Here is a 26,696-nt window from a genome sequence, read left to right on the forward strand (position 1 = left end):
AGACAAATAGACAGATAGATAGATAGATGTACTAGTAAAGGACTGTTATTCCTATTCCCGTATCTTTACCCCAGAGCCCCTTAATTTACTTTCTCCATTTCAAGGGAAGGCCCTGCTTTCCCTAGCACACCTGTCCTTTCAGAGCAGGACAGGGCTGCAGTGAGCACAGTGAGCGAGGCAGGGGGCGGGCGCGGTGTCACCTGTAGGTCCTGACGAGCTTGTCGGCGTGCGGCTCCAGGAGCAGCCCGCGCAGCATGTTCTCCACGCAGCTGCCGCCGTAGCGCTCGGGGATGCCGCGCAGCCGCGCGTACATGCTCAGCGTCTCGCGCCCCGTCATGTGCTCCAGCAGGGCGTCGAACTGCGGGCAGTACCCGATGCGCTGCTGCACCTTGGGCCCAGAGGAGACGCCCATCAGCTCACGGCTGGCTCAGCACCCACGGGCTCTGCTGCTCCTCTGGGAGGTTTTGCTCAGAGTGATGGGAGCTGAGCCGCAGCTCTGAAACCGTGGGTGGGATGAGAGGGAAATGCCCCCCTGGAGCGGCTGGGCCGACAGGGATGGACAGATGTGTCTCTGGACAGCAACTGTAGGGCTCACAACACCTCTGCCAAGCTGGTTCCTCACTGTGAGGGACCATTTTGGGGTGCCCAGGCTCTCAGGAAAGCGCTGCAGGGCTGGTACCTCCCCTATGTCCTGGTCACTTCCAGGGACAAGAGCATGAGAGAAAGCAGTTTCAGGGAAGGAAGTAATTTGGGGCATGCTCTCAAGGAATGTTCTTCATATCTGACATTGTCTAGGATCCTCATTCACGTAAGAGTTGGACTTGGCAGTCCTTGTGGGTCCCTCCCAAATCAGAATATTATTTGAAATCTGGGACAGTGGTAGAGGAAAGACTGGGCTGAAAGCCTAATCCCTGCTCATCTCTTCCTCCTCCAAAGGGAGTGGGCAACACCCAGCAAGGAGATCCCTAGAAGAGGTCCGGAAAGGTTTGATACACTCATTTTAGAAACCATCCTCCAGTATTTTCCACATTTCCAACAGTGGAGGTAAACTCTTTGATGAAGGTTTTGCTACCCTCACCAGGTTTGGCCTCCATTTGTACCACATCTGTAATCCCAGTGAAGAGGAGACTGCTTCCACACGGCCACATAACGGAGAGCTGAGCCAGCCAAGGACACAATGTCCCCGGGATATTGTCTCCACCTCTGGAACTGCAACCATGTCCTCTCTGAGGCACCTCAGCTGGCTCAGCCCAGCGAAAACAGGACAGCACCCTGCAACACCACCCTCACCCTTCAGCCTTGGGTACCTTCTTGATGTTGGCCAGAATGCTGTGGCCATCCACAAAGGCGTCCCCCGACGTGATGCTCTCGTCACCCGTCAGCATCTTGAAGGTGGTGGTTTTGCCCGCTCCATTGAAGCCAAGGAGACCAAAGCATTCCCCTTTGCTGACAGCCAAGGAGATCCTGTCTACTGCCAGCAGGGACTCCCGGCTGTCATAGACCTGCAGGAGACCCCACCCCAGCCACGTGTCACTGCCCACGGCACGGCAAGGCAGGCGGTGCCTTTGCCAGCCCCGAGAGGACACGGCTCAGGTGGCAGCAGGATGCTCAGGTCACCTCACCTTGGTGAGCTCCTTGATGACCAGAGGGCTGCTGAGAGATGACAGCAGCTCTGGTGGTGACTCCAAAACCTTCTTCCTCTCATCTGCCACATCCCTGTCCTCTGGCAGCACAGACACCCTGTTCAGTAGGGCCACCTGAACACACAGGGAAGACACACAGTGTCACCTGGCTGATAGGGGATGAACGGGTTTCTCCAGTGTCCCCAGCCCTGGCAGGATCCATCCCTTCCATCAGCCACCTCTGGGCATGCCTCACTCCCTTTGCCAATGCATACACCTAAGAGGACTGGCTTCTCCAGGCTCTGAGGATGCTCCCTGGGAAGATGGTTTAGGTGGTGAGGGCCCGTCTCCAGCTCACAGGGACTCCTGGGCTGGGCTTGGAGGGCACAGCTCCCTCCCACGTGCTGCACTCACCCATTTCCGCCGCCTGCAGATACCACAGAGCAGAGTTCTCAGTCTCCAGAGGAGGTTTGTCTCAATGAGGAAGAGGAGGAAGAGGAAGGAGAAACCCTGGACAGCCAAGGAGGTCAGGTACCGCCCAATCCCAGGGGTCTCCCAGGAAAAGTAGTTCATCTGATAACTGATATCTGAGGAAAGATGAAACAAAATCAACTCTTGGATCAATTCAGGGAAGGGCAGATGAGCTCCAGAGGAAGCTGTGAGCCCAAAGCTCTGCCAGGCTCATCTCCAAACCGCATTGGCTCCCTGCCCACAGCTCTTCCCAATGCTTCCCATGAGAGGATTTGGGCCTGGAGGGAATCTGGCAGAAGACACGCAGTGAAGGCAGGCAGAGGACACCAAAATCTTGGGATTGGGATTTCTTTAGTCATCTGTGAAACCTCCCCTAGCCCACATTTTTCTCCAAATCATGAGTAAGATGATCCATTAAGGAACTTTTTCCTATGTATGCCCTAATATGCTGCCAAGTTTTTGCTCTAAAATGGTTCCTGCAGCTACTGCCCAGGCAGAGGCCCCATGATACTGCCCAGTTCCACCACCCAGCCCCCCCAGTGATGCTGTGGGGATTGGCCAGGTGAGGACATAGAGACTCACTGAAGGCCTTGCAGATGAAGATGGCTTCAACAGAGGAGGTGCAGAACTGAATGAACTCGTAGTTCTGGTAGAAGTCACTGATGCACTGGCCCAAGCAGTAATTGGGTAAGACGAGAAAAACTTTATCCAGGGTTTTGGAGAGGTCCACCAATCCCAGCTCTGAAAGAGAACAGGTGGATCAAGGGATTAGAGACTGCTGGTTTGCAAGAAAAAACCCTGATACTGCCAAGCTGAGAGGGAAATGAAACATTTTTTGTCACTTTTAATGGGTGGGAATGAACTGTTGTAGGGTTTTATGGCTATTGTGGGAATGGCCCTGGAGTGAGAGAGCTCCCTTAGGGGCTGGACCTTCTTGGTGATGGCTGGGCAGGTACAGAGGGTAGTGACCCACCTGGGATGCTCATGATGGTGACGGCGAGGAACGTGGCGGTGCCAGAGAGGATGTTGAAGATGGTGAGACGGGTGTAGGCTGTGGCTGCCACTGAGAAGAAGAAGCTGAGAAGGTACATGAGGGGGATGATGGCCCAGCCATAAAGGAGGAAGATCAGCATCACATCAACGAGGTGGCTGTCTTGGGTGAAGGCTTGCACGTTGAAAGCTTGGAATATCACCTGGGGCACAGCAATGTGGGGAAAGGCACATTTGGCGTGTCCTTCTCCCTGCGCCCAACACATCCCAGAGGAGCAGCACTCAGCACTCCCACCAACAGGGAGGGCATTGGGGTGCCAGGGGTGACTCACCAACATCAGAGCACAAGGGATGAGGAAGTTGATGATGTCCCAGAGCAGGGCAGAAAGCCAGAAGTTGACCACGTAAACGCCGCTGACGAACTGGACGTGCTTGGCCTTGATGGCGCGTTCGCTGACCAGCAGCAGCGCGAAGGTGCTGGCCAGAGAGGCCATCCCATACAGCAGGTTGATGGCAATGGCAAACCCAGTCTGGCCTCTGTGGGGACAGGGGGACACGTGAGGGCAGGGACATCTCAGTAAACCAATGCTGAGGCTACACAGGGACAGCATAGAATCACAGAGTAGTCTCAGTTAAATGGGACACACAGGGATCATCCAGTCCAACCCTTGGTCCAGCACAGACACCCCAACAATCCCTCCCTGTACATCCCTGAAAGCATTGTCCAAATGCTCCTGAAGCTCTGGCAGCCTTAAGACCATGATCATTCCCTGAGGAGCTTGTTGAGTGCCCCACCCTCTGGGGGAAGAACCTTTTCTTGATTTCCAGCCTAACCCTCCCCGATACAGCTTCAGCTGTTTCTTTGGGTCCTGTCCCTGGTCACAGAGAACAGAGATCAGCACCTGCCCCTCTACTGCCCCTCTTTAGGAAGCTGTGGTCAGCACATCCACACTGGGCTTCTTGAAGAGCCTACACTCTGCCAACATGCTGAAGAAATATTCAAGGGAGACAATCATCCCCCAGGCACAGCCCACCCTGCACACCAGAAACCTCCACCTTGCCTTGGTGAGGTCCCAGACATGGCCCCTCTGGTTTAGGTGAGGTTCAGAGGCCCTGGATGTGGAGTTTTGTGAAGAGCATGGCCACATGCCTTCCCCTACGATGAGCACCCGGGAAAAACTAACCCCAACCAGTATCTTGAGGGGAACAGCCAAACCTCTGAGACATACATGGGGTGACATGGCTGCCAGGCTCAGCTTTGCTCCCCTGACCTCCTGAGTGCAATCACAGCTCCATTTGGGTCTGAGAAGCTTCAGCCTGGCTTCTCCACTGACCCCAGTACAAGCAAGCCAACCTGCACTTAGATACTGCACAGGAAAACTATCTATACTACTAATATCTCTGTATAATATGCATGTAGTTACATATAGATAATGTACATATGGACAGTACACAGACAGAGAGATGTACTAGGTATACTCTACATGACTCTGTATACTCTATGGAGAGGGTTACATAGTGTATCTCTACTGTGGGATTTCTCAGTGTCCCTGGGCTAACAAAACCACTGTCCCAGTGTCCCAACCCAGACCCTGAGCCCCAGCAGGAAAGCAAGCCCCGTGCCACCCCCACACGCACTCCATGAGCTGGTCCTTGGCTTTCTCGGTGATGTTGCGGGGCTGGGGGTAGTTGGTGACGGTGATGGAGGCGTTGGGGCCTGCCAGCACCCTGAGGACAGCACTGTCAGCCAGCATGAGGGCGGTGGCCGGGGAGTGGTAGGCCTGGTTGTTGAAGAGCGCCGTGACCAGCGTGCGGTTCCCCGCGTCCTCGAAGGAGGCGGCGGCAATGTAGTGCTCATTGAAGGCTCCTCCTTCCTCCGAGGCTCGGGAGATGAGGTACTCCTCCAGCCCACCTGCCAAACACCACTGCTGTTATGGGTGGGCTCCACCACACCAGAGCTAATTGAGGCCAACTGGAAAACACCCCAAGCAGACTCAGTCCTGGTGGCCCACCCTGAGTTGGAAAGGATCAGCGAGTCCAACTCCTGGCCCCGCACAGGATACCCCAATCCCACCCTGTGCCTGAGAGCATTGTCCAAGATTCCTTGAGCTCTGGGAGCACTGGGGCTGTGATCATCCCCTGGGGAGCCTGTTTCAGTGGCGACAAACATGAGCTTATGGAGAAGACAGCTCTGCTCAGGTGAGGAGAGGGCCTGCCAATGATGCAACACTCCCATGAAGGAAAGAAAAGCATCAGATATGCTGCAGCTGGGACCTAACCACCCACAGCAGTGCCCCCTGGCCACCCTGCTGGGCACCACCTGCTCCAGGGGTGACCCTGAGCCCTCACCCAGCACCTCCAGTGGCGACTGACGCTGGGCATCCAGCAGCTCTGCGTACTGATCCGCCAGCCTGCGCGGCAGCCCCGTGCTGCCCGACACCGAGAAAGGCACGATGGTCTGGCCGTAGGGATCCAGCGTCAGCCGCAGCAGGGACGAGTCCCGCGGGCCCGGGAAGGTCTTGGCCACGACGAGGGCGAAGGCAGTGAAGATGAGAGGCACGAGGAACTGCGCCGCCACCATCTTCCAGTTGCGCCAGCTGTACATGGCGCGCTTCATGAACATGGCGTAGAACTGCTGGCAGCACAGGTAGAACTGCGAGGGGAGAGGCGGCTCTCGGTGAGCCCTGACAGATGTGGACACACCACCCCACGCAGCTGATGTGGAAGATGGCCCCAAAGCACCCCCACCCTGTATGCACCTGCCAGCCCACAACAGGGCCTGCTCTCCAGCTAAGCCTATAAAGGCATTAGCAGGGCAGCTGCCCAGCTCCAGCACTTCCAGCTCCATGGCTTCTGAACGATCACTTTGAGATCTCAGGTGGGAAAAGCAGCTTTAGCCATGACCTTTACCTTCCTGCCCCTCCCAGCAGCTGAGGCTCCCAAACAGGATTACTGCAGGGCAGCTGTCGGCCAGAGCGACCGGGTGAGACACCTGCCCAGCCCAGCCCAGCCCCTGCAAACACTTCTGTGCTTTTCAAACCCAGCAACATCCTTCTCTCCCTCTGCCTTCGAGATGTGCCCTTGAGAAGACAAGCGATATTGATCACAGGCGCTGAGGCAGCGGGGCATGAAGGGCTGCCAGGAACTGGAACACCAGCCTAGCGAGGGGAGGAAGATGGATTTTCTCATCTTCCTTCTGGAAAATCCCAGTGATGGAACAACGGCAGGTGGAAAACCACCTTAGATCACCTTGAAGAGCAACTCAGACCCCAAGATTAACATGAAGACGGTGGAAGTGACCAACCCTAAATATCATTTGTCCTAATGATGCAGATTCCAACTTGATCTTTCAGTTTGATGTTCCAAACCACATGCAACAAGAGCAATCGCAGGGGAGGCTCCACCTGGTAACCCTACTTTCAAAGCCCACCCTTGACATGTGCCCTCCCTGTTCCTGCTGCAGCAGGCCCCCAGCACTGACCCCGGTGTTGAGCTTGATGCTGGAGCAGTCCTCGGTGATGAGCGCCCCGCTGTCGTCCGTCATGTCCGTCATGCCGCTCAGGCTGCTGGAGTCGTCCATGGCCCAGTCGTTGGAGCGCCTCTCGTGCTGGTACTGCAGAGCAGGCAGCTGGATGGCCTGGATATCCATGCTGGAGTCCACCAGCTTCCCAACCCTGTGCCAGGAGGGAAAGTGGGTGATGAAACAGAGATCCAGGCAGGATACAGCTGTTCTGAGCTGGGAAAACCAAAGCCAAGAGACCAAAGCCAACAAGTGCCCCAGAGAGCTGCGCTGGGCATCACCGAAGCACACACAGGCACTGGTCACCCCTCCACCTACCTGAGGAACACCTCCTCCATGGTGGTGACTGAGGCACCATAGCTGGCAATGCCCAGCTCCTCCCGCCTCTGCTCCAGCTCTGTGAACAGGGCCTCAAACCTGAGCGGAGAAGAGACGTGTCAGACACCCACATTCATGGAAGGGGGCACTCAGGGATAAAGACCCTCTGGGACTGCCACCCTCAGCACTGCAGGAGGAACTGAATCCCATTTTCCATGGCCAGTGCTGATGCAGGGAGCAGCTCCCCTTTCCAGCAAGCCTGTGAGACAGTGTGAAGACAAGGGGACCCCCCCAGGGAGGGGCAGCAGAGGACAATGCCATTACCTGTGTGTGCTCTCCTTGGGCAGGATGAAGGACAGCTCTGCCCCAGCATTGCTCTCCAAGGTGGCGTTGGGCACATACTGGCAGATGAGGCGGGAGATCTCTCCCAGGTTGCAGTAGGGCTCCTTCACCATCACCATGTGATATCCTGCCCCTGGGGGAGCCACCAGAGAAGGGAGAGGAGGGTCAATCCCAGCCCAGCCCGGCCTGGGGAGGGGGCTGGAGCAGAGAACAATGCACAGGCACTGCTTTGCACTGGACACGGACACGATGCAAGAGCAAATGTGGGGATGGACCTCAGGAGAGGTCAAACAGCAGGATAGGGAGCAACCAGCCATCAGGCAAGGAGCAGTGGATTCCCTCCCTGCTCTCTATCCCCCTCCTGCTCCTCCCTGGCCACGAGAGGACAGGGAGCACAGCTGCTGCTGCTCCCGTACCGTATTTGCGCTTGAGGAAGAGTGAGGAGCCGCAGCACTGCAGCTCGCCCTTGGCCATGATGGCTATGCGGTCCCCCAGCAGGTCGGCCTCATCCATGAAGTGAGTGGTCAGCAGGATGGTTCTGTTGCTCCTCTGCTGCTGCAGGAGATCCCACGTGGCTCTGCGAGAGGCTGGGTCCATCCCTGATGTCGGCTCATCCAGCATCACCACCTGCACACAGGAGATGGGTGCAGCTCAGAAGGGGCTGGGAGAGGCCCGGCAGCACAGCAGGGACAACCTCATGGCCCAGGAGGAGCCTTGGCCTCACAGCAATGATCCTGGGGAGCAGCTAGCAAACAGCAGAGCCTCAGGGCACAGCCCTCAGAGTCGGGGTGCTCCTGCCTGTTCTCTGCTGTCCTTGCTTCTCCCACTGGCTCACCACTGATGAGGAACAGGCTCAGAGGCACCCCAAGGAGCTGCACTGGTCCCAGTGTGAGGAGAGCCCATGGAATCCACCTGCCTTGGAGTCCCCGATGAGGGCGATGCCGATGGACAGCTTGCGCTTCATGCCCCCGGACAGAGCCTTGGTCAGGGAGCGGCGCTTGTCCTCCAGGCCCAGGATCCTCAGGATGTGGTTGATCTCCTCAGGACACTTGGAGGGTGGGTATCCCTTCAGCTGCCAGACAGAGGAAGGGAGGGAGGGATGAACCCACCTGCAGGGCTGCCAAGCCTCACCACACTCCCTCCTCCACACATAGACAGGAAAGCAGGGAAGCAGAGATGGACTCCTGGCCACCCCTGCAGGAGATGGCACAGCTGGAGGGTGGCTCCATGGAGTTGTGCTGTCTGAGACCCTCCACTCCTCCACCAGCCTGCAGATGAGGTGGGAAGAGGATGGAAGGACTGCTTGCTTATCATGGAAATGGTTTGGGTTGGAAGGGTCCTGTAAGGTCATCCAGGCCAACTGCCCTGCTATGGGCAGGGACACCTTCCACTATCCCAGGCACCTCCAAGCCCCATCCAACCCAGCCTTGGACATTTCCAGGGATTCAGGGGCAGCCACAGCTTATCTGGGCAATCTGTACCAGGGTCCCACCACCCTAACAGGGAATTTTGTGTATATCCCATTTAACCTGCCCTCTCTCAGTGTGAAATCATTCCTCATTGTCTTGTGATTCCAGGCACTTGTCTGAAATCCCTCTCCTGGAACCCCTCTAGTCACTGCAAGGGGCTTCAAGGTCACCCTGGAGCCTTCTCTTCTCCCAGCTCTCCCAGCCTGGCTCCAGAGCAGAGGTGTTCCACCTTCTGACCATTTCTGGAGCCACTCGATAGCTCTCACCATACCTCCCCCAGGGCTGACCCTGCTCAGGGGCAGGCTCACCCCTGCATAGAAGTGGAGGTGCTCTTCCACGGTCATGCTGTCGAAGAGGACGTCGTGCTGGGGACACAGCCCCAGGCTGCGGCGGATCAGCACCATGTCCTGCGAGATCTCGTAGCCGTTGATGTAGGCCTGCCCGCCCGTCGGGGAGTGCAGACCTGGGGGAGCAACACAGCAGCTCGGGGTGACCCCAGGGCCAAAGAGCCCTAAAGGGTCCTGATGAGCATCCCCCCCACCACCAGCTTTCTGCCAAAAAACAGCAAGTCTGTCTCATGCTCAGGCTGGGGTACAACAGCTTCCTTCTGCCCGCAGGATGGGCTGCAGGGCACACACACGTGGGAACTGGGCCTGCCAGTGCAGAAAGGAGAGGAAAGGCAGGCAAACATGGTCCTGAGCTGTGCAGTGTCAGGGCTGAGCTCTCAGGAAGGTCCCTTGAGCCCCCTGAGTTGCCAGGAGCTGCTCAGAGCAAGAGAACAGAAAAGGACCATCAAAGGTCCCTGTGTCCATCATGCCAAATAGGTATCCTGGTGCCCAGCAGCTCAAGAATGACAAACACCAGCTCTACCTTATCTACCTTATCATGGGAAAGCCTACAGAGGGCAATCCTACAGCAGGTCCAGTCTCTTCTCATGGCTCTCCATGAGACAAAACCTGCTGTCATTTCACTCACTGGCTGATCCCACTCTTGTGGAGGGCTAAGCAAGGATCTGCCATGCTCCTCCCATCTCCCTCTCACTACCCTGGCACTCCTGGCCAATAGCTCAGCAAACTGAAGGTGCTCCAAGGGAGATCAAAAACTCCTCCCTGCCCTCAGAGACAGGGTCTGGCTCTCCTTTGAGGGTCAAGCCATCAGTTCCTGAAGCAGGATGCTCCTACCTGTGAGCATGGACAGAGTGGTGGTTTTCCCAGCACCATTGTGTCCCAACAGGACGGTGATCTGCCCTTCATACATGTTCACTGTCAGGTCCTTCACTGCCTCTTTTGTCTTGTTTCCCACTTTGAAGACCTGTGGAGATCATGTCTGTAAGCTGGTGCTGCACTTCAGGCAAGTATCTCAGGTCCACCCAGCAGGCAAAGCCTGGCATGCTCATGGGGTGTTAGCAGCAGACAACAGGTCTAATTCAGGTTAAATTCAGACTTCAACAAGTTAAATACAGATGTCACTGCATCTCTAAGCACCCAGCACTTCATCCCATCACAAAATGCAGCCAGCTCTGGGAAAGAGCCACACCCAGCCCTAGGGCAGCACAAGGATACAGAAGCTGTCTGCAGGCAACAGATTTTACAAAACCAACATTATGGTGTGTTTGTGCCCCGCTGGGCAGCCAGTACCTTGGATAGGTGCTTTATTTTGATGCCTGACACGAGGTCGGCTGGCTCCTCCTCAATGTACTGACTCTTCAGGGCTTTCTCAGGGTCCTCCTCCTCCTCCTTCTCTTTCCCCACAACAGTCCTGGGCCGCCCGCACCAGTAGGAGGGCTGATGGAGGAAGGAGAGACAGAAATCAGGCACAGGCAGAACCCTCTCTTCTTCCCAGCCTTGGTCACCCTCCTCCTCCCAACAGACACCTCCCAAGGATCTCCCACACTGCTCTCCTTGGCCTGGGAATTACCAACCAGAACATCTTCAGCAGGCAGGGCTGACATGATGGAACATCTCCTCCTGCCCTCCTGCCTTGCCCCATCTCTCCCTTACAGAAGTGCTGCCTGTGGTTACACAGCAGCTTTTCCCCACCTTCATCTCCATGGAAAAAAATCCACTGAGAAATAAAATCTCCTGCCTAGGAGAGCCTCCCTCCAAAACCCTTGAGAAACACTAAATTACAGCTTGGGGTCCAGCTGCTGCAGTTACAGCCTCTAGGAATGAAATTAAGTGTTTGGGACCTTAAATCCCGGTGGGAATAACAATTCAATAACTCCTGGATGCAAGATTAGCTTTTGTCAAGGGCTGCATTTCTGTTTCCTTGATCTGACTGCAAGAGGGAGTGAGATGCTGGAGTGAAACCACTCTGGGATGAGGAATTTGGAAGGGAGAAGGAAAAACATCTCTATCAAATAACAAAGGTTTCATCTCCAGTATCCAAACAGAACATATCCTCTCTGCAGCCATGGAGCCACAGAGCCCACTGCAGCTGCAGCTGCTGAGGGTGATGCCAAGTGCTTGTCTTGGCAGAGCAAGGGCGGCTCAGCTGATGGGGTGACAGTTGTCACCCACCCCCTGGCATGTGGCAGCTGGCAGTGGGACACAGGTCACCCATGCTGCCTGCATGGCAGAGCTCAGGGGTGTCAAATAGCTGGATCTGGTTGCCCCCACCTGGGGTTTCTCTCCAATGCCTTTGCTTGGACCTGCAGACATTTAAGAACACCCTGCATGCCAGGAAGTGCTGGGAGAGAGATGTAAAGCCAAGATGACCTTCATCCACAGTAAAAATCTGCAACTGCATCAGCCTTTAGTGAGGACGTACTGCAGAGCCCATGGCTTTGGAGGCCAGATGGTGCCACCCCTGCCCATCAGACTGGCCTGCTGCAGGGCACAGAAGTGGTGACTGCTCCAAGTGAGGCCCCTCAAGCCCAGGGAAGGGGTGTAAGCAGTGCTCACCGTGAGGAAGAAGTACCAGGGCTGTGGCACACCATACTCCCCGGGGAACACGGCCTCCACGTACCAGGCCACCACGCCATAGAGCACCGAGTCCAGCAGCAGCATCCCCAGCACCTGGGCCAAGGTGAAGTTGTCATCCACGCTGATGGGCTTCATGAGGTCCCTCCACTGGATGCCAGTCCCTGCAAGGCACATGGGACACTGCTACCTCTGCATCCCCTGGGGGACCATCTTCCCCAGGACTGACAGAGAGCAGCCCCTTTGCCAGCTCACTGCTCCATAACCAGGAGCACCTGCAGAGCTCTATGAGCCTCTGCACATGGAGGGAAAGGAGGCACTGACATCTTGAGGCTCCCCACCCCACCATGCTCCTTCCATGCCATTCTCTGCCACTGCCTGGGAAGAAACAATCCCTTCTCCAGCATCAGCCCCACATCACTACAGCCACCGAGCTGCTGCCACGCTTAGTCAATGCATAGCTCTGCTGGAACCAACAGCAGACTCTTTTAAATTAAAGAAATTAGAGATATTGAGAAGGAGGAAATGCAATGGTTCCCATCCATTAGAACAGAATTCCTTTGGTAATTAAAGTGAGGATGACATTTTGCACAGCCCAGGGGCACAGGTACAAGGTTGAAGAGCCTGACATGGGAGCAATCAGCTCTACTAAGAAGAAAAGTACTTCTTCCCCTCAATGCCTTCCCACCAAGCCAGTCCCACCAACCCCACCACAAAATCAGGCTGGCAGGAAGGGGATGCTCCTCTCCTCAGGAGCAGAGGGCCCTGCTCACCTTTCCCCTCAAACATGCCGATGAGCTGTGCCCCCATGGCCATGGCCACGTTGGAGATGAGGCAGGATGCCAGCTTCTGGCTGTGGGACATGAGGTCGTAGCGGGGCGATATGAAGAAGTATGGGATGTAGGAGAAGAAGTAGAGGAAGCCACCAGCAGCAGCTGCCACGTTTGCTGCCAGGGAAAAGCGGGAGGGAAAACGTCAGGGTGATGGCAGCCAGCACTCCTCACCAGCTTCCCATCCAGGGACACTCCAGATTTGTGCACAAGCACGGCTATGTGGGGGCAGGACAAGGCCACACCCACATCCCACAGCAAGGCAGGAGCTTGACCCCAACCCCAACCCCATGGTGGGCAGCTGCAGAAGCCCCTGCCCATCCCAGAGCAGAGTCTGGGGCCAAGCCAGCCAGATGAGGCCCTAAGACAGGAGCTGGTCATGGTACCAGGGAATGGTCTGGGTAGGCAGGGACATTAAACATCACCTTGTCCCACCTCCTGCCATGGGCAGGGATACCTTCCACTATCCCAGGGTGCTCCAAGCCCCATCCAGCCTGGTCTTGAACACTGACAGGGATGAGGCAGCCACAGCTGCTCTGGGCACCCTGTGCCAGGGCCTGCCCACCCTCCCAGGAAACAATTCCTTCCCAGTATCCCATCCAGCCCTGCCCTCTGCCAGTGGGAAGCCATTCCCTGTGTCCTGTCCCTCCATCCCTTGTCCCCAGTCCCTCTGCAGCTCTCCTGGAGCCCCTTTAGGCCCTGGAAGGGGCTCTGAGGTGTCCCTGGAGCCTTCTCTTCTGCAGGTGAGCACCCCCAGCTCTCCCAGCCTGGCTCCAGAGCAGAGGGGCTCCAGCCCTTGGACCTGCTCTGGTTTGGGAAGCAACAGTACCCACATCCCTCTGTGCAGTGTGCAGAAAAGGCAGCTAAAACTGGGAAGAAATGACCCCTCCACAAGTTGAAGTGTCAGTAACAAAAGGAGGCAGTGTGGGGGGACTCACCTCGTGAGAAGAAAGTGCTCACCATGAAGTTGAAGGAGATGGAGGAGATGGAGAAGATGGCAAGGAAGGTGAACACCAGCGTGGGGTCACTGTTGGTGAGCACCGCTCCCTGTTCGCTCACCTGCCAAGACAAGCTGGTGAAGCCCAGAGCTGCTGGAGCCAGCCATGGCTTTAGCAGCACAGACCTGATGTTCTCCAAGTGTTGGAGACAAACTGAGATGGGTGAGAACAGAAATTCCCAGACCACTCCCAAGGGATGAAATACAGATTACCCTCGTGTGATGCAGGGTCTAAGGGGAAGAAAACACTCTGGCCAGCACTCAAGACAGGCCCCTCCTGCTTCCTCTGGTGTGTGCACATGCAGAGGGGAGAGCTCAGGCCCTCCAGAGGCTGTGGGAGCAGGGTGGTCCTGCTCTGCATGCAGTGTCCCTGGGGCTCCAATCCCCACCTCCCTCTGGGAGGAGTCACCCCTGCTGTGAATGCGACTGTGGGTGATTTTGGGGTGATTTTGGAGGTGATTCTGGAGGTGATTTAGGGGTGATTTTGGAGATGATTTAGGGGTGATTTTGGGGTAATTTCGGGCAGCACTGCCCGTCTCAGTCTGGGAAACCCAAACTCAAGCCTTTGGAGAAGCCCTGGGACACCAGGACAGTCCTGTGGCAGAGTGCCCCTGCAATCCTGTGCTTGCCAGCACAGAGCTCGTGCCCTGGGGACAGACACTCACCTTGACACAGAAGAGCACAGTGACGAAGAACACGGACACCAGGAGGAAGAGGAAGAACATGAGGAACCAGGCGCTCCAGTGCAACCAGTTGCTGAGGCCCATCATGTGCATGTACTCCTGTGGGAGGTCATGGTGTCACCCAGGGCTGCACCCACACTCCCTGGGCACGGCTGGGGTAAGGTGGAGGTGACTTTGCCCCGTGGCACAAGCAAAGAGGTGCCAGCCCCAGGTACCATCAGAGCACAGCCACCAGCATGGCATGGTGTCCCACACCTTCCCAAACCAGAGCTGCCACCACTGCAGGAGTCCCCAGAGAGCAGAGCTGAGCCCAAAGCCAGAGCAGGGTGCTAGTGGTGCCACCAGGGTCACCCAACGCCTGCTCAATCACATGGCTGAGCTCCAGCCGCCCCCACAGCACACACACAACGGGTTTCTACACGCTAAAGGCAAAAATCTTCCTTCCAACAGGCTGAACTCTTGAATCCATGAACTCTGGAACCCATACATTGCCCTCTCTCCCAGCCCTGGAGGAAAACCATCCCTGTGGTCCAGCACCCTGGGCTGCACAGCAAGGAGAGCTCAGCCCCCTCACGGCAGCAGAATTAGCAACATTCTTCTCTAGGGCTCACTAATTGCTGCCATCCCCACCTCCTGCTCACTGGCTCTACAGCCAGCAGGGATTTTGTTCCTAACCTAAAGTAACCATCCATTGGGAGAGGCTGCAGAGGGAGGGGAGCACATCCCAGCACTCACCTTCAGCTTCTTCTCCTTCTCGTGCACGACGGCGCGGACGATGTTGAGCGAGGTGTAGGTGAAGCTGAGCATGAGCAGCAGGGGCAGCTGGTTCTGGATGGCCAGGAGGAACAGGTCATTGACGTAGGCAGGGAAGGGGAAGCGCTGCACCACCACGGTGATGTTGTCCAGCAGGCTGGCAGAGCTGCCATTGGCGTGGTACTGCATGATGGCCCTGTCCACGGCGTGCTGCACCGCCAGGAATCCCTCCCGGAGATAACCTGCCCACAGTGAGAACAGAGATGGCTCTGGGCTTTGGAGGGACACGCTGCCTTTGTGGGAAGGATTGCATGGGAAGAGGAGCAGGGCTAACACTGGAGTGCAGAGGAAAAGCAATATAAGCATTACTGTGACATAAGGGACCGGGGGAGGACTGATACCACAGCAAATTCATAGAATCGCTGGTTTGGTTGGAAGGGACCTTAAATCTTATCTTGTTCCACATCCTGCTATGGGCCTTCCACTAGATCAAACCAGTATCTCTATTAACCATCATTTAAAAGGAGCTACCAGGAAAACTCTGTTCATGGTCACTGTCCTGCAGCACTGCTGTGGCTTTGAAATGGGGAGATTCTCTGTCACCATCAAGCACCACAAGTCACTGGGCTTGTGTTTCACCCCTTTTTCTTTTTAAACCAAAAGAAGAAACAATACTACACAGGCTGCAGTGAGAAAAAATATATCCTGTGACTCACACATGTGGCTTAAATTTCTGTGCATCAGAAAATACTGAAAATATTTTAATATCCAAACAGCATCTCCCAAGTGGGAAGGGACTCACAAGGATCATGAGTCCAACTCCTGGCCCTGCACAGACACCCCAACAATCCCACCCTGTGCATCCCTGGCAGTGCTGCCCAAACACTCCTGGAGCTCTGGCAGCCTCAGGGCCGTGCCCATTCCCTGGGGAGCCTCTGGGGAAAGAATCTTTCCCTGATACCCAACCTAAACCTCTCTTGACACAGCTTCAGATAACAAAATAAACTTAAAATAGCTTATTTTTAAGTGGAATTGCTGCCAAGTGTTACCTGAATAGGAACTTAAATCCTCTTACAAAACCCCAAATGACCATTTTGAAAGTCAGTCAGCTAAAATGACCCCCAGAGAGAGAAGATAAAAGTGGAATTATGAGATTGGGAACTTTGTTTGATATTAACTCATGTACTGAGCAAACACTCTGGGGCTCTGCTTTATTTACACACTGTGTGCAAAACCTGTTTGCCCACTTCCTCGCCCTCACTCTCCCTGAACACTGCAATGGAATACAGAGGGAGAAACCCCACTGAGGGAAATATTCCCTTTGCCACTACAGGAGAAGTTCCCAAAAATCCAGTCCTAAGCCAGCACCAGCACCAACAACGTCCCTGCTGGCTCCTGCTCTGCCAGTGGTTTGGCTGCCCTTAAACACCTCAAACCACAGAACTGCTCTATTTACTTTTCAAGTACTTAAGCAGTACAATAAACACTGGGCACTTTGGATCGTGAATTAAAATTTCCATTAAAAATCGAAATGGGAAAAAGTTAAATTTTAAAATGATTCACGCACATTAAAATTTATCCTTATCCAACCCTGCTCAGCAAAGGTGCCCAGAGGCCAAGCAGTGCCCATGAAGTTACAGGATAAAATTTAAATAAAGGATAGCTATAATGAATGTAACAAAATTCTAAATATAGTCCAATTATATCTAAGTAATAAATAATAATTCAGCCAAATAAAGACACATTCATTAATATATAAATAAATATTAAGACATGTGACAGTTAATTAATTAATACTCAAATATTAATTTTAAATTGTGTCATTATTTGATGAATTGTTTATATATGCATAAAATGGAATATAAACATATATATAAACACATAAACATTTAACTATTTATGTATTCATAAAGATCTAATGTAAATTAAAAATGCTTAATATCTACATAAATATTTAATTGCTTGCTTGTATTTATTTAAAATAAATAATATGCTTTATAAAAGCTGCTCCTGAGAGTGACAGAAAGCAATGGAGGAAAAAACCTCAGGCCTCCAGTGGGTTTTGGAGGCACTGGCACTCCCAGAGGAGGCTGTTCAAGGAGACAGCTCAAAAAACCCCACACGAGTGGGGTGTGGGTTACCCTGAACAGATGTAAATATGAACAAATATTTAAAATACGAACAAATGTTTAACTGTTCACCTTAGACACAAATGTAATGCTGGTATAAACAGAAATCAATGCTTCACTATAATTAACGGAATTGAATAATTTCTTTTAAATGAACCTATTTCTTCAAAAGCTCAGAGCCCGCCAGCTGCTGCAGAAAGGTGACCCCGTGTCCTCGGGGCGCTCACCTGGTGTGCCCCCATCAGCAAACTTGGCCTCGCGGGGCCCGGGCAGCTGGAAGAGCGGGAACAGGTAGCTGGTGTGCCAGTCGCGGTCCAGGTTGGGGTTCAGCCCCGTCTGCTCGCTGCGCGGGGCGTTCCGCGGGCTGTACTTGAAGCGCAGCTCGTACTCCACCTGCAAGGAGCGCAGCCGTCAGGGTGGGTGGGACAGCCGGTGACACCAGGGTGACACCAGGGTGACACCCGGCTGGGGATGGGCGCCCCCCTCCCAGCGCACCTGCAGCGGCAGCGGGGCCGCGCTGTGCGGGAAGCGGTGCCGGAACACGACGGCGGCCAGCACGCTGCCCGAGCGGTTGTCCAGCCTGACGTACTCCTCAAAGTCCCGCTCCGAGGGGAAGCCCTGGGCTGTGGAGTGAGGGGAGACAGGGAAATGCAACACACCGTGCACTGGTGCTCAGCCATCGCCAGCAGCACTGCTGGCTGCAGGACAGCAGGCATGGGATGTGCCCTGCCTGCTGTCAGACACGGGGGAACTACACAGGATGCTGCTGTGTGTCCTGGGCATGCAGACATTCTTCCTCCTTGAGAGCAGGAGTCAGCTTTTCCACAGAAAATCCCAACAGCTTGGAACACTAAGTGCTAAAATTTTTTGTGCCAAAAGATTTCCAAAAATACTCTTTCACAGGGAAGTGCTGCCACTTTCTTTAACTGTTCTAGGGTGATATTTTTCTATATGGAAACTGCAATAAAATGAGACCAAATTTAAGTGGGAAAAAAAAAATCAAACTATAGCCTTGAAGTTCAAAAAAAATAGTGTTCTGGGAACCTTAGTCACAGAATGGTCTGGGCTGGAAGGGAAATGCAAGGCCATGCAGTTCCAACACGACGGGCAGGGACACCTTCCACTGAAGGAGGCTGCCCAGAGAAAACATTCCCACCAGTTTCTGGGTGGAAGGGGCAGCCCCCGCCCTGCTCACCTCTGATGTTGATGGGCAGAGCTCTCTCCACCGCCTCGGCGATGCTGCGGACGGCGCTGCTGTTGGAGGGGACGTAGGCCAGCTCCCAGGGGCTGCTGGCATGGCGGGAGGAGAAGAAGCTGGGCAGGTCGCTCAGGGACTCCGCGGGGTAGAGGGTGGCGTTGGGGTGGCTGACGGAGTGCACGCGGTGCCGCAGCGCGATCAGGATGGCGGCGAAGAGCAGCGGCAGGCACACCTCGATCACCGTCACCAGGATCTGCCGCTTCTGCCGGGGAAAGATACAATAAATACAGTATGTATCTATATATACACACAGACAATAAATACAGTATGTATCTATATACACACAGACATCTAGATATCGACCATAGGTATGTGTCTATACACGGATACCCAGTACACACTCTCTCAAGAGATAAAAAAGAAGATGCAAACACAGAAGGTAGATGAGCACACAGTCATGGGTTCAGGGCATCAGAACACCAAGGAGCAATAGCATTCTTGCATTCCACAAGGTTTCACAACCTGGGTTTTTCCAGAGGCTGGAAATGACACTGTGCATCCTTCAGGACTCTCCAGCCAAGGTGTCCCCCACCCTAAGCACTGCTCCAGTTCAAACCAGCTTCCATCAGGGCCTTCCTCTGCATGCTGCTGGCTTGAATGACCAGGCTGGTCCTTTGCTCCTTCCCTGTGCCCTGGGGCTCTGCCATGCACGCTGCTGGAACCAGCACAACTTTTCCTGCTGGAGGTGAGCTGCTCTAGGCAGCTGGACGTGGGATCTGCATCCCAGGATGGGGCCCAGCAGAGCCTCTGGCTACAGGACAGCTACAGCACAGCAAGTACATCCACGGGCTTACCCAAGCCACTGCTGCACTACACACAGTGGCTCATTTTTTTAAAATTGAGGTTCAAGCAACTGGAGAATGAACTCAAGCCCTGCACTCTGGAGCTTCATGCATTAATTCCCCCAGTGCTATCTCTCTGCATAATGCCTCCTAGCTAGTAACAGCCCCCACCAACACATGTTCATTAGCATTTCAAACTGGTCTCCCAGGGGAACTGTGGTAATCTGAGCAACCTGGTCTACTGGGAAGTGTCTCTGCCCATGGCAGGGCATTGGGATGAATGGTCCCTTCCAGTCAAAACCATTCTGTGATTCTGTGATTTCCTCCTGCAAAGCAAGCTGCCTTCACCCCAAGACAGGCTCAAGAGTGGCACAGCACACTCAGCCTCAGCCACAGCAGGGACAGCTCAGAGATGTCCCTGGCCACAGGGGATCATGGCTGCTCACTTGGAGCACGTGTCTGGAGCAGCAGCAGCAGCAGCATTAACCTTTTCTGAGGCCTCTGGCTAATTTGGGCTTCAAAAGACATGGGGATTTTCCAGCCTCCCCTTTGCCAGGCTGGAAAGAGGAGCACCAAGAGCTTTAGTCTCACAACTTTGCTGTCTCAGACAAGTAGATTTTTTCGAGCAGCCAGGGGCAGGCTCAGGTGGGCAGAGTCTCCAGTGGGGCAGGTAGGGAGCTCTGAGCACAGCCTGGACATCCTGGGAAGGGAGGCAGCCCTGCAGGAGCCAGGGTGAACGGGATCTTGGACAGTTTGTCAGGAGATGATACAGGGACTACTATTAGCCTGGCTCTCAGCACTCACTGCCAAAGCCCAAAACACCTCTTGGGGCTTCCCCCAGGAGGAACAGTCTGCTCCAGCCACAGCCAGCCCTGGCAGCATAGGCAGGAGGCAGCAACGTGGGGCAGGCAGGGAAAAGGGAGCTCTCCCAAAGCCACGCTCATAAAAGCGAATGCTGCAGATGTGTGATGGGTTTATAATGCAGCCCTGGCAGCCCAGCTGCCTCCTGCTGATTTACTATCATACTGAACCTCTCCCTATCTCCTGGGCTGCCTCCACAACAGCTCCTTGCCTCCCTGAACTTGCAGGCTCATACACATTCAGCAGCCCTGCAGCAGAAGTCATTCAAGTGCTGTACTCCAGAGGTGACAGGGATACTCATCCATAATCCCCACCTCCGCCTGGCCAGAGCACTCTGCAGAGCCACGTGTGCCAGCAGCCATCCTCCCTGCGGGGTGGGGTCACTTGGGAGCTCCCTGTCTATCAGGAACAGGACTTTTAGCTGTATCCCGGCACAGTAGACCTGAGTCAGCTTGTGGCCTTGGAAAACACGCTGAGATGTGTCCCCACCCTGGAGCACACCAGAAAACAATGCTTTTCCCCTGCAGAGGGGATGGGGGATGCTCCTGGCTTCAAATCAGCCCTGCTGCCAGCCCCTTTTGCCCCCTCCAAGCACTGCTCCCTGGTCTGTGCCTGCCAGAAGGCCGGGTGCAGCCAGAACTTCCTTCTTCCTTTGGTTTATTTTTACAGCACTGTGCTGAGCTGCAGACAGTAATTGAAAGCATAAAGCCAGGCTGCAGCCACCCCTGTTCCCTCCTCTTCCCCTGCATGCAGCCAGGCCTGGCTCTGGGTCCCAGCAGAGGCACAGCACCCACCCAGGAACACTGGCACTTGCTTAAAGGTGCTGCAGCCTCGGCCAGCAGCAGCCAGGACCTGCCAGTCCCCAAATCCCTCAGCACCACCCAGCTGCAGCAGGTGCCAGTGGTTTAAGACCTCTAAAAGTTGCTCCTGAGAGTGGTAGAAAGCAATGGAAAAAAAAAAACCAGGGTTCCAGCGGGTTTTGAAGGCACTGGCACGCCCAGAGGATGCTGTTCAATGACATAGCTCAAAAGACCCCACTGTCACACAGGTGGGGTGTGAGTTACCCTGTCCCAGGAGAACAGGAGCTGAGCTCATTGCCAGAGGGCAGGCAGGGGATGCCAGGGACAAGGAAACTGAGTACATAGTAAAGCCCATAAGGTCACACAGCCCAGCACAAAAGACACCAGGTGCACAAATAACCCAGTTTTCCTCCAAGAGATTGCCCTGTGCCCAGGGAGGAGGTTTCCTGGAGGAGCCAGACGCTGGGCAAGCTCTGGTGTACCCCCATTTAGCAGTGTCAGAAGCAGCCCCCAGGTGCAGTGCCAGCCTACCTGCAGGATGTAGTTCTTCCAGAGCAGCAGCCTGAACTGCCTGAGCACAAACATCCTCCCATCAGAAGAGCTCAGTGCCAGCAGCACTGCTCCACAGGACCCTGGAGGAGAGGAGAGGAGAGAGCTGTGAGTGCCAGCTGCTGGTGGAGCTGGGAAGCAGGAGGGCAGCATCCCACAGCCAGGGAACCTCTCTGCTTCCAGCCCAGTGCCACAGCAGATGGCTTGGCCCCAAACAGGGCAAAATAACCATTATGTTCCCTCACCTAAGAGTAAGAGCCCCTGTTTTCTGGCATGGCTGTTCCCAGAGATGGAAGCTGCTGTTTCAATACTAACCTGGGTCCTTCCCAGCAGCCTTCCTTGAACTGCAGGAGCACAGGGTTACAGAACCACAAACGCCACCCCCAGGAAGGCCGTCAAAGCCCTGGCAGCCCATTATTTTGGGATGGGTGGAGATTCCAAGCTGTGCCTCCACCTCCTGCCGTGTGAAGGGTTGGTTCTGCAACACTGCCGGTGCTTTCCCAGCAGAAACTGCTCGGAGAGGCGAGGATGAGAAAAGGGCAGGGAAGCACAAGGGAAGGTCGGTGCCTGAGGACGATCCCCCGCCACCTCCTCCTCCTCCTCTCGGGAAGCATCCGCCCCCTTCAAGTTGTTTGTGTCTCCACTCGCAGTGGCATTTCCTGACAGAGCAGTGCCGTCCCACTGGCTGGGCTTTTGGGCTTGCAGAGCGGCATGGAGGAGCAAGGGGCAGCCCTCCTGCCCTCGCAGCGAGCAGTGCAGCCTCTGAGCACGGCAAATCCCGACGGGATCACCGCGGGCAGCTGGGGGCCAGCTCCCAGCACTGACAGCTGCCACAGGACACGGACAGGCACAGAACCCACCAGCAACGCCCTGGCAGATGCTGCACAGCACATCCTCCAGCCCTGGCTGGGATGGCATCAGCTCGCTGGATGCAGCTGGCACCCACAACCTCAGCAGGGGTTTAGGGTGCCTCAGTCAGAGCAAGGGAGGTTGCTGGCCCAGCCTGCCGACCCTGGCTCCCGGCCGGAGCTGCTGAACGCACACAGCGAGCACAGCTCCGGCAGCAACAGAGCTGCAGCAGGAGCAACCTGAGACTCACACAGGGCTAAAGGCACAGCAACACCCACCTGCCTCACCTGCTCTCTCTCCAGGAGCCTTCTCCAGCCTTGGCACACACCTTCCCAGGCTCAACCCTAAACCCTGGAGCCTCCTCCTGGCTTTGCAAGCACCTTCCCAGCCCCAAGATAAATCCAAATGTGTTCTCAGAGCACAAAAAACCCACCATCTCTTTGCCACTCCATGCACAGAAGAAAGATTCCCACAACAGCAGGAACATCTATGTTCAAGGATCTTTCTCTGGGCAGGAAAAAGCAGAAGAGATCTTATGCTGAAGCCCCAAAAAGTCCATCAAAAGCCCCACCCAGAGCAAGAAGGAAAGGAGTAGCAATGGGGACTTGGCAAAGGCACCTTCAAGCCTCACAAAGTGCCATGTCTCCAGCTGACCTCTGGCCCGCATGTGGCCAAGCAGAACAGTCCATGCCGTGCCACAGCACCTCTTAGCAGGTCCCCAGGCCCACACACACATCCCACGGAGCAGCATCTGAAATGCCCCCACATAAGCCCCCCACCCCCAAACAGAAACCTTTGCCATGCACCCCCTTGAAGGAATCAAAAGCAAACCAAGGGAATCAAAGCTGTGGCTCACTTTCAAGAGGACAAACGCTGCAGGTCAGGCAGGAGCAGGCTGCTGCCCTCACACACATCCCAAATCCTGCTCACCCCACCACACCCTCAAACTCAAGCTGCCCCCCCGACCGCCCCCACAGGTCTTACGGTTGCTGCTGGGAAAATGTCAAGCAGCTCTTGGGTAACACAAACACTATGCAAAGACTGAAAACTCCAGTATTGCAAATAAATACTTTCCAAGTTTTTAAGTGTTTCAAGAAAACTTGTTCTGGACCTTTCGCTTGCTGGAGGATGGGAGGAGGAAGAAGCTAAGTTACAAAAGTCTTTACCGGATTTGAGAGTAAAAATGGTTTTCTAGGCTCTATCTAAAACATGGGGTTTTTTTTTCCAACCCGAAAGAGAAAACCTGTTTTGGGAGGTGCTGCCAGGATCAGCCCTGAGATGCCCATGACCAGAGGCAGCTCAGGCAGGACCCAGGGTCCATGTCTGGGCCCATCTTTGGCAGGAAGGGAGGGCTGAGTGCCACAGGTTGATGATGACCTCTGAGGCACCAAGGCCATGGGCAGCACACTGCGTTGTCCCTGATGGAGATGCTCCCACCTGACCTCAAGTACTACAAGATAAGACTGAATTTCCCACCAAGAGGTAGGGTCAAATATCTGGGAGAAGAGAGATGAAGAGAAGAGACCACCAGCTTCTGGGAGAACAACCCAGTTCCCCTCCCTGCTCTCTGCATCTGACCACAGCAGGAGGAAGGGTCTCCTGAACACGTGAGTGTGAACACACCCTGGCCATCCCCAGGGAGGTCAGTGAGGAAGGAAACGCTCACAGCCTGCAAGAGTGGATACAAGACTGGTCCCCACCGGCCCCTACTGTGGTACCGAGCTGTGCTGGATAACGTGGTAGCACCAGCTGCCAGCCTGGACCAGAGCTGTTCTGGTGGATGTAGATGAGGATGGGCTGAGGATTGGCAGGGATCAAGGCCACAGCATCCCATCTCCTGACCCACTTCCACACTGCCTCATCGCTGGGAGGTGGAAAAGGGAAAGGGCCGAGCAAAGGCCAAATGCTCCCGGGAGCCGGCAGTTATTTTAGAGCACACATCGCATTTCTGCTCTTCTGATGTCCCGTTCCCATAGAAACCAGCCCTGGAAATGGCAGACGTTGCCTTTTTAAATATAAACCCGGCATTTCTTCCTGCTGGTTGACAGAGACACCGTGTCACCCCTACAGGATGAGCTGCCAGGTGCCTGCACCTCCGCAGCTGAGGAGCACGCGGTGCCAGGGTAGTGGCACCACACACCTGGCGAGGGCTGTCAGGCCCTGGGTACTTTCCATACTGTCACTGGAGCAGGAAATTCCTCTGCTACCCACAGTGTCTGTGTTGGAAATTAAGCAGCCACAACAGGGCAAGGACTTTTTATGGCCACTGTTTTCAGGAAGAGCAAGTGATTTCCGATGTGGGTGCATCCAGCAAGTCCCAAAGACTCTGCAAAGAGCAACCAGGGCCAGCAGCCACCAGACCAGCCATGAGTGCTCAGTGACACACAGCTCTCGCTGCTGGGGTGTTTTCACCTTCTCAGTATTCACAGAGATCTGGGAGTCACGACACAGCCAGACCATAAAAACCTCACGTTGGTTGTGCAAACAGTAATAAAACTTTCTAAGAGGCTGCAAGGCTGGTGGGGTGATGGGTGCTGCAGGGACCAGCCACCTCACAGCCCTCTACAAACCCAACCAGTGCCCAACAGATACGTGAGTCTGGGTTTGACCCAGACAGGAACTTCAGGCCTTGAAATAAAGAAGAGAGCTGGGGCTGGATCCTGTTTGCAGAAAGAGGGGTTAGCTTGTGCACAGCTGCTGCCCTGCAGCGGGAGTGGGTCAGTAGGCATAGGGAGCCTGATGGGTTCCATGGCTGTGCCTGTAACTGCCTTGTGCTGGGTCAGGGGAGGAGGGACAAAGCTGCTGCAAGAGCTGGTCAACCACTTTGCCTAAAAAACATCACTGCTGGCTTGCCCAGTGAGTTTGCAGTTCCCATAAAGCAACAAACTCTACAAACTCATTGGCCTCATGGATTTAGCAAGAACAAGGTCTGGAGCCCAACACAGGGGTTTCTTACGGACCCGTGTACAACCTCGCTCCTGCAGTTGCTCAAGGCTGGGCAGGACAGGCCACCTGAGCAGCTGTGAGCAGAGGACAGTGAGATTCCTTCTGCTTCTACTTGATTTTGAACACTTCCAGAGATGGGTACTCCACCACTGCTTTGGGCAGTCTGTTCCAGTGTGTGACCACCCTTTCTATGAAGAAATTTTCCCAATATCCAATCTAAATCTGCCCTGGCAGAACCTGAAGCTGCTTCCTCTTGTTCCATCACTTGTTCCTATGCAGCAGAGTCTGACCCCCCACCTGGCTGCACCCTCCTGTCAGGGAGCTGTGGACTGAGAAGGTCTCTCCTGAGCCTCCTTTTCTCCAGGCTGAGCACCCGCAGCTCCTCCTCATTAGACTTGTACTCCAGACCCTTTCCCAGCTCCGCTCCCTTCCCTGGACACGCTCCAGCCCATCAAGGTCTGTCTTGGCAATAAGAGACTTTCCCATACTGGGGGCCAGCAGATGCTCCCTCGGTCCCCGCAGCCTCGTGTCCGTTCCCGGCAGGGTGGGCTGGCCCGAGGTCCCCCGGGATGCCGGCGGGTCCCAGCCAGGCGCAGCCGCCGCGGCTGCCAGAGCGCGGCCGAGCATCCCCGGCAGATCCCGCGCGGCGCCGCCTCCATCCCGCGCCTCCATCCGCTGCAGCCCACGGGGGACGCGACCCGCGCAGAGCCACCGCCGGCCTCGAGCCCGAGCCGCGCCGGAGCGCGGAGGCGGCAGCGGGAGGAGCCGGCCGAGGGCCCTGGCGCCGCAGCAGCTCCGGGCGGGGCCGCCCCGCCGACCGGCCGAGAGGCCGCGGCCCCGCGCATCCCCCGCGCCGCCCGACCCCCCTGCTCCTGCTGCCATCCCCCCCCGGTGCTCATCACCCCCCAGCGCCCATCACCCCCCGAGCCGGTGCCGGTTCCGCCGCCCATCGCCCCCCGCTCACTCACCGGGCCGGGCGGCTCCGGCTCCGGCTGCGGCTCCGTCCGGCCCCGCCCGCGCCCGCCGCGGGACCGCGGCACCGCGCACGCGCCGGGAGGGGCGGGATCGAGCGGGGCGGGACCGTCGGAGGGTGAGAGAATGTGTGTGTATATATATAGATATATAGATATAGATATATAGACATATAGACATATAGATATACACGCGCGTGTCCGTGTGCACGCGTGTGTGCCGCTGCGTGCGTTCATACAGGTGTGTGCCCGTGTATGTATACACACGTGTGTCCATGTGCACGCGTGTGTGCCGCTGTGCGCTCATATAGCTGTGTGTGTGTGTGTGTGTGTGTGTGATCGTGTGTGTGCGTGAGGCGTGTATTACTGTGAACCTGTCTGTGAGGTGTGTGTGTACATGTCCCTCTGGGTGTGAATTCTCCCTCTGTGTTACACCTCCGCCGGGCACTGCACGCACAGGGCATTGCGCACCTGGGTGTGCCCCAGGCATCGCACGTGTGCCAGGTGTGCGACACACACATTCAGACGTGCCCACCTGGACACCCGAGTGTGTGCGGGGCTCTGTGTGTGCACGGGGCCGCGCGTGTCCGTGACAGGAGCTCACACGCACTGTGGGGGCGGTGGCATGAGCGGCC

At 55.5% G+C, this 26,696-nt stretch overlaps 1 protein-coding gene across 2 annotated transcripts in view; it reads right to left on the reverse strand.

The window, feature by feature from the left end:
• ABCA3 (ATP binding cassette subfamily A member 3) overlaps positions 1-26,122 on the reverse strand; it is a 30,933-nt gene extending 4,811 nt beyond the window's left edge. The window contains exons 1-27 of one of the 2 annotated variants that reach the window (XM_056503355.1): positions 26,059-26,122; positions 21,278-21,378; positions 18,241-18,505; positions 17,541-17,668; positions 17,273-17,438; positions 14,899-15,158; positions 14,146-14,262; positions 13,422-13,542; positions 12,427-12,600; positions 11,636-11,817; positions 10,370-10,516; positions 9,914-10,043; positions 9,041-9,195; positions 8,180-8,335; positions 7,680-7,890; positions 7,246-7,396; positions 6,922-7,020; positions 6,565-6,757; positions 5,433-5,736; positions 4,722-4,995; positions 3,416-3,620; positions 3,067-3,286; positions 2,676-2,834; positions 2,037-2,209; positions 1,623-1,757; positions 1,308-1,502; positions 201-388 (exon numbers count right to left, since the gene is read on the reverse strand). In XM_056503355.1, coding sequence (XP_056359330.1) covers positions 201-388; positions 1,308-1,502; positions 1,623-1,757; positions 2,037-2,209; positions 2,676-2,834; positions 3,067-3,286; positions 3,416-3,620; positions 4,722-4,995; positions 5,433-5,736; positions 6,565-6,757; positions 6,922-7,020; positions 7,246-7,396; positions 7,680-7,890; positions 8,180-8,335; positions 9,041-9,195; positions 9,914-10,043; positions 10,370-10,516; positions 11,636-11,817; positions 12,427-12,600; positions 13,422-13,542; positions 14,146-14,262; positions 14,899-15,158; positions 17,273-17,438; positions 17,541-17,668; positions 18,241-18,505; positions 21,278-21,331 — 4,562 coding nt within the window. In that variant the 5' untranslated portion in view covers positions 21,332-21,378; positions 26,059-26,122. Of the gene's footprint in view, positions 1-200; positions 389-1,307; positions 1,503-1,622; positions 1,758-2,036; positions 2,210-2,675; positions 2,835-3,066; positions 3,287-3,415; positions 3,621-4,721; positions 4,996-5,432; positions 5,737-6,564; positions 6,758-6,921; positions 7,021-7,245; positions 7,397-7,679; positions 7,891-8,179; positions 8,336-9,040; positions 9,196-9,913; positions 10,044-10,369; positions 10,517-11,635; positions 11,818-12,426; positions 12,601-13,421; positions 13,543-14,145; positions 14,263-14,898; positions 15,159-17,272; positions 17,439-17,540; positions 17,669-18,240; positions 18,506-21,277; positions 21,379-21,610; positions 21,705-26,058 lie in introns of those variants that run through there. The other variant, XM_056503354.1, reaches the window with a different exon arrangement.
• Positions 26,123-26,696: the final 574 nt, after the last annotated feature.

This window comes from Oenanthe melanoleuca, chromosome 14 (assembly GCF_029582105.1).
Source record: "Oenanthe melanoleuca isolate GR-GAL-2019-014 chromosome 14, OMel1.0, whole genome shotgun sequence".
Classification (NCBI taxonomy): Eukaryota; Metazoa; Chordata; class Aves; order Passeriformes; family Muscicapidae; genus Oenanthe; species Oenanthe melanoleuca.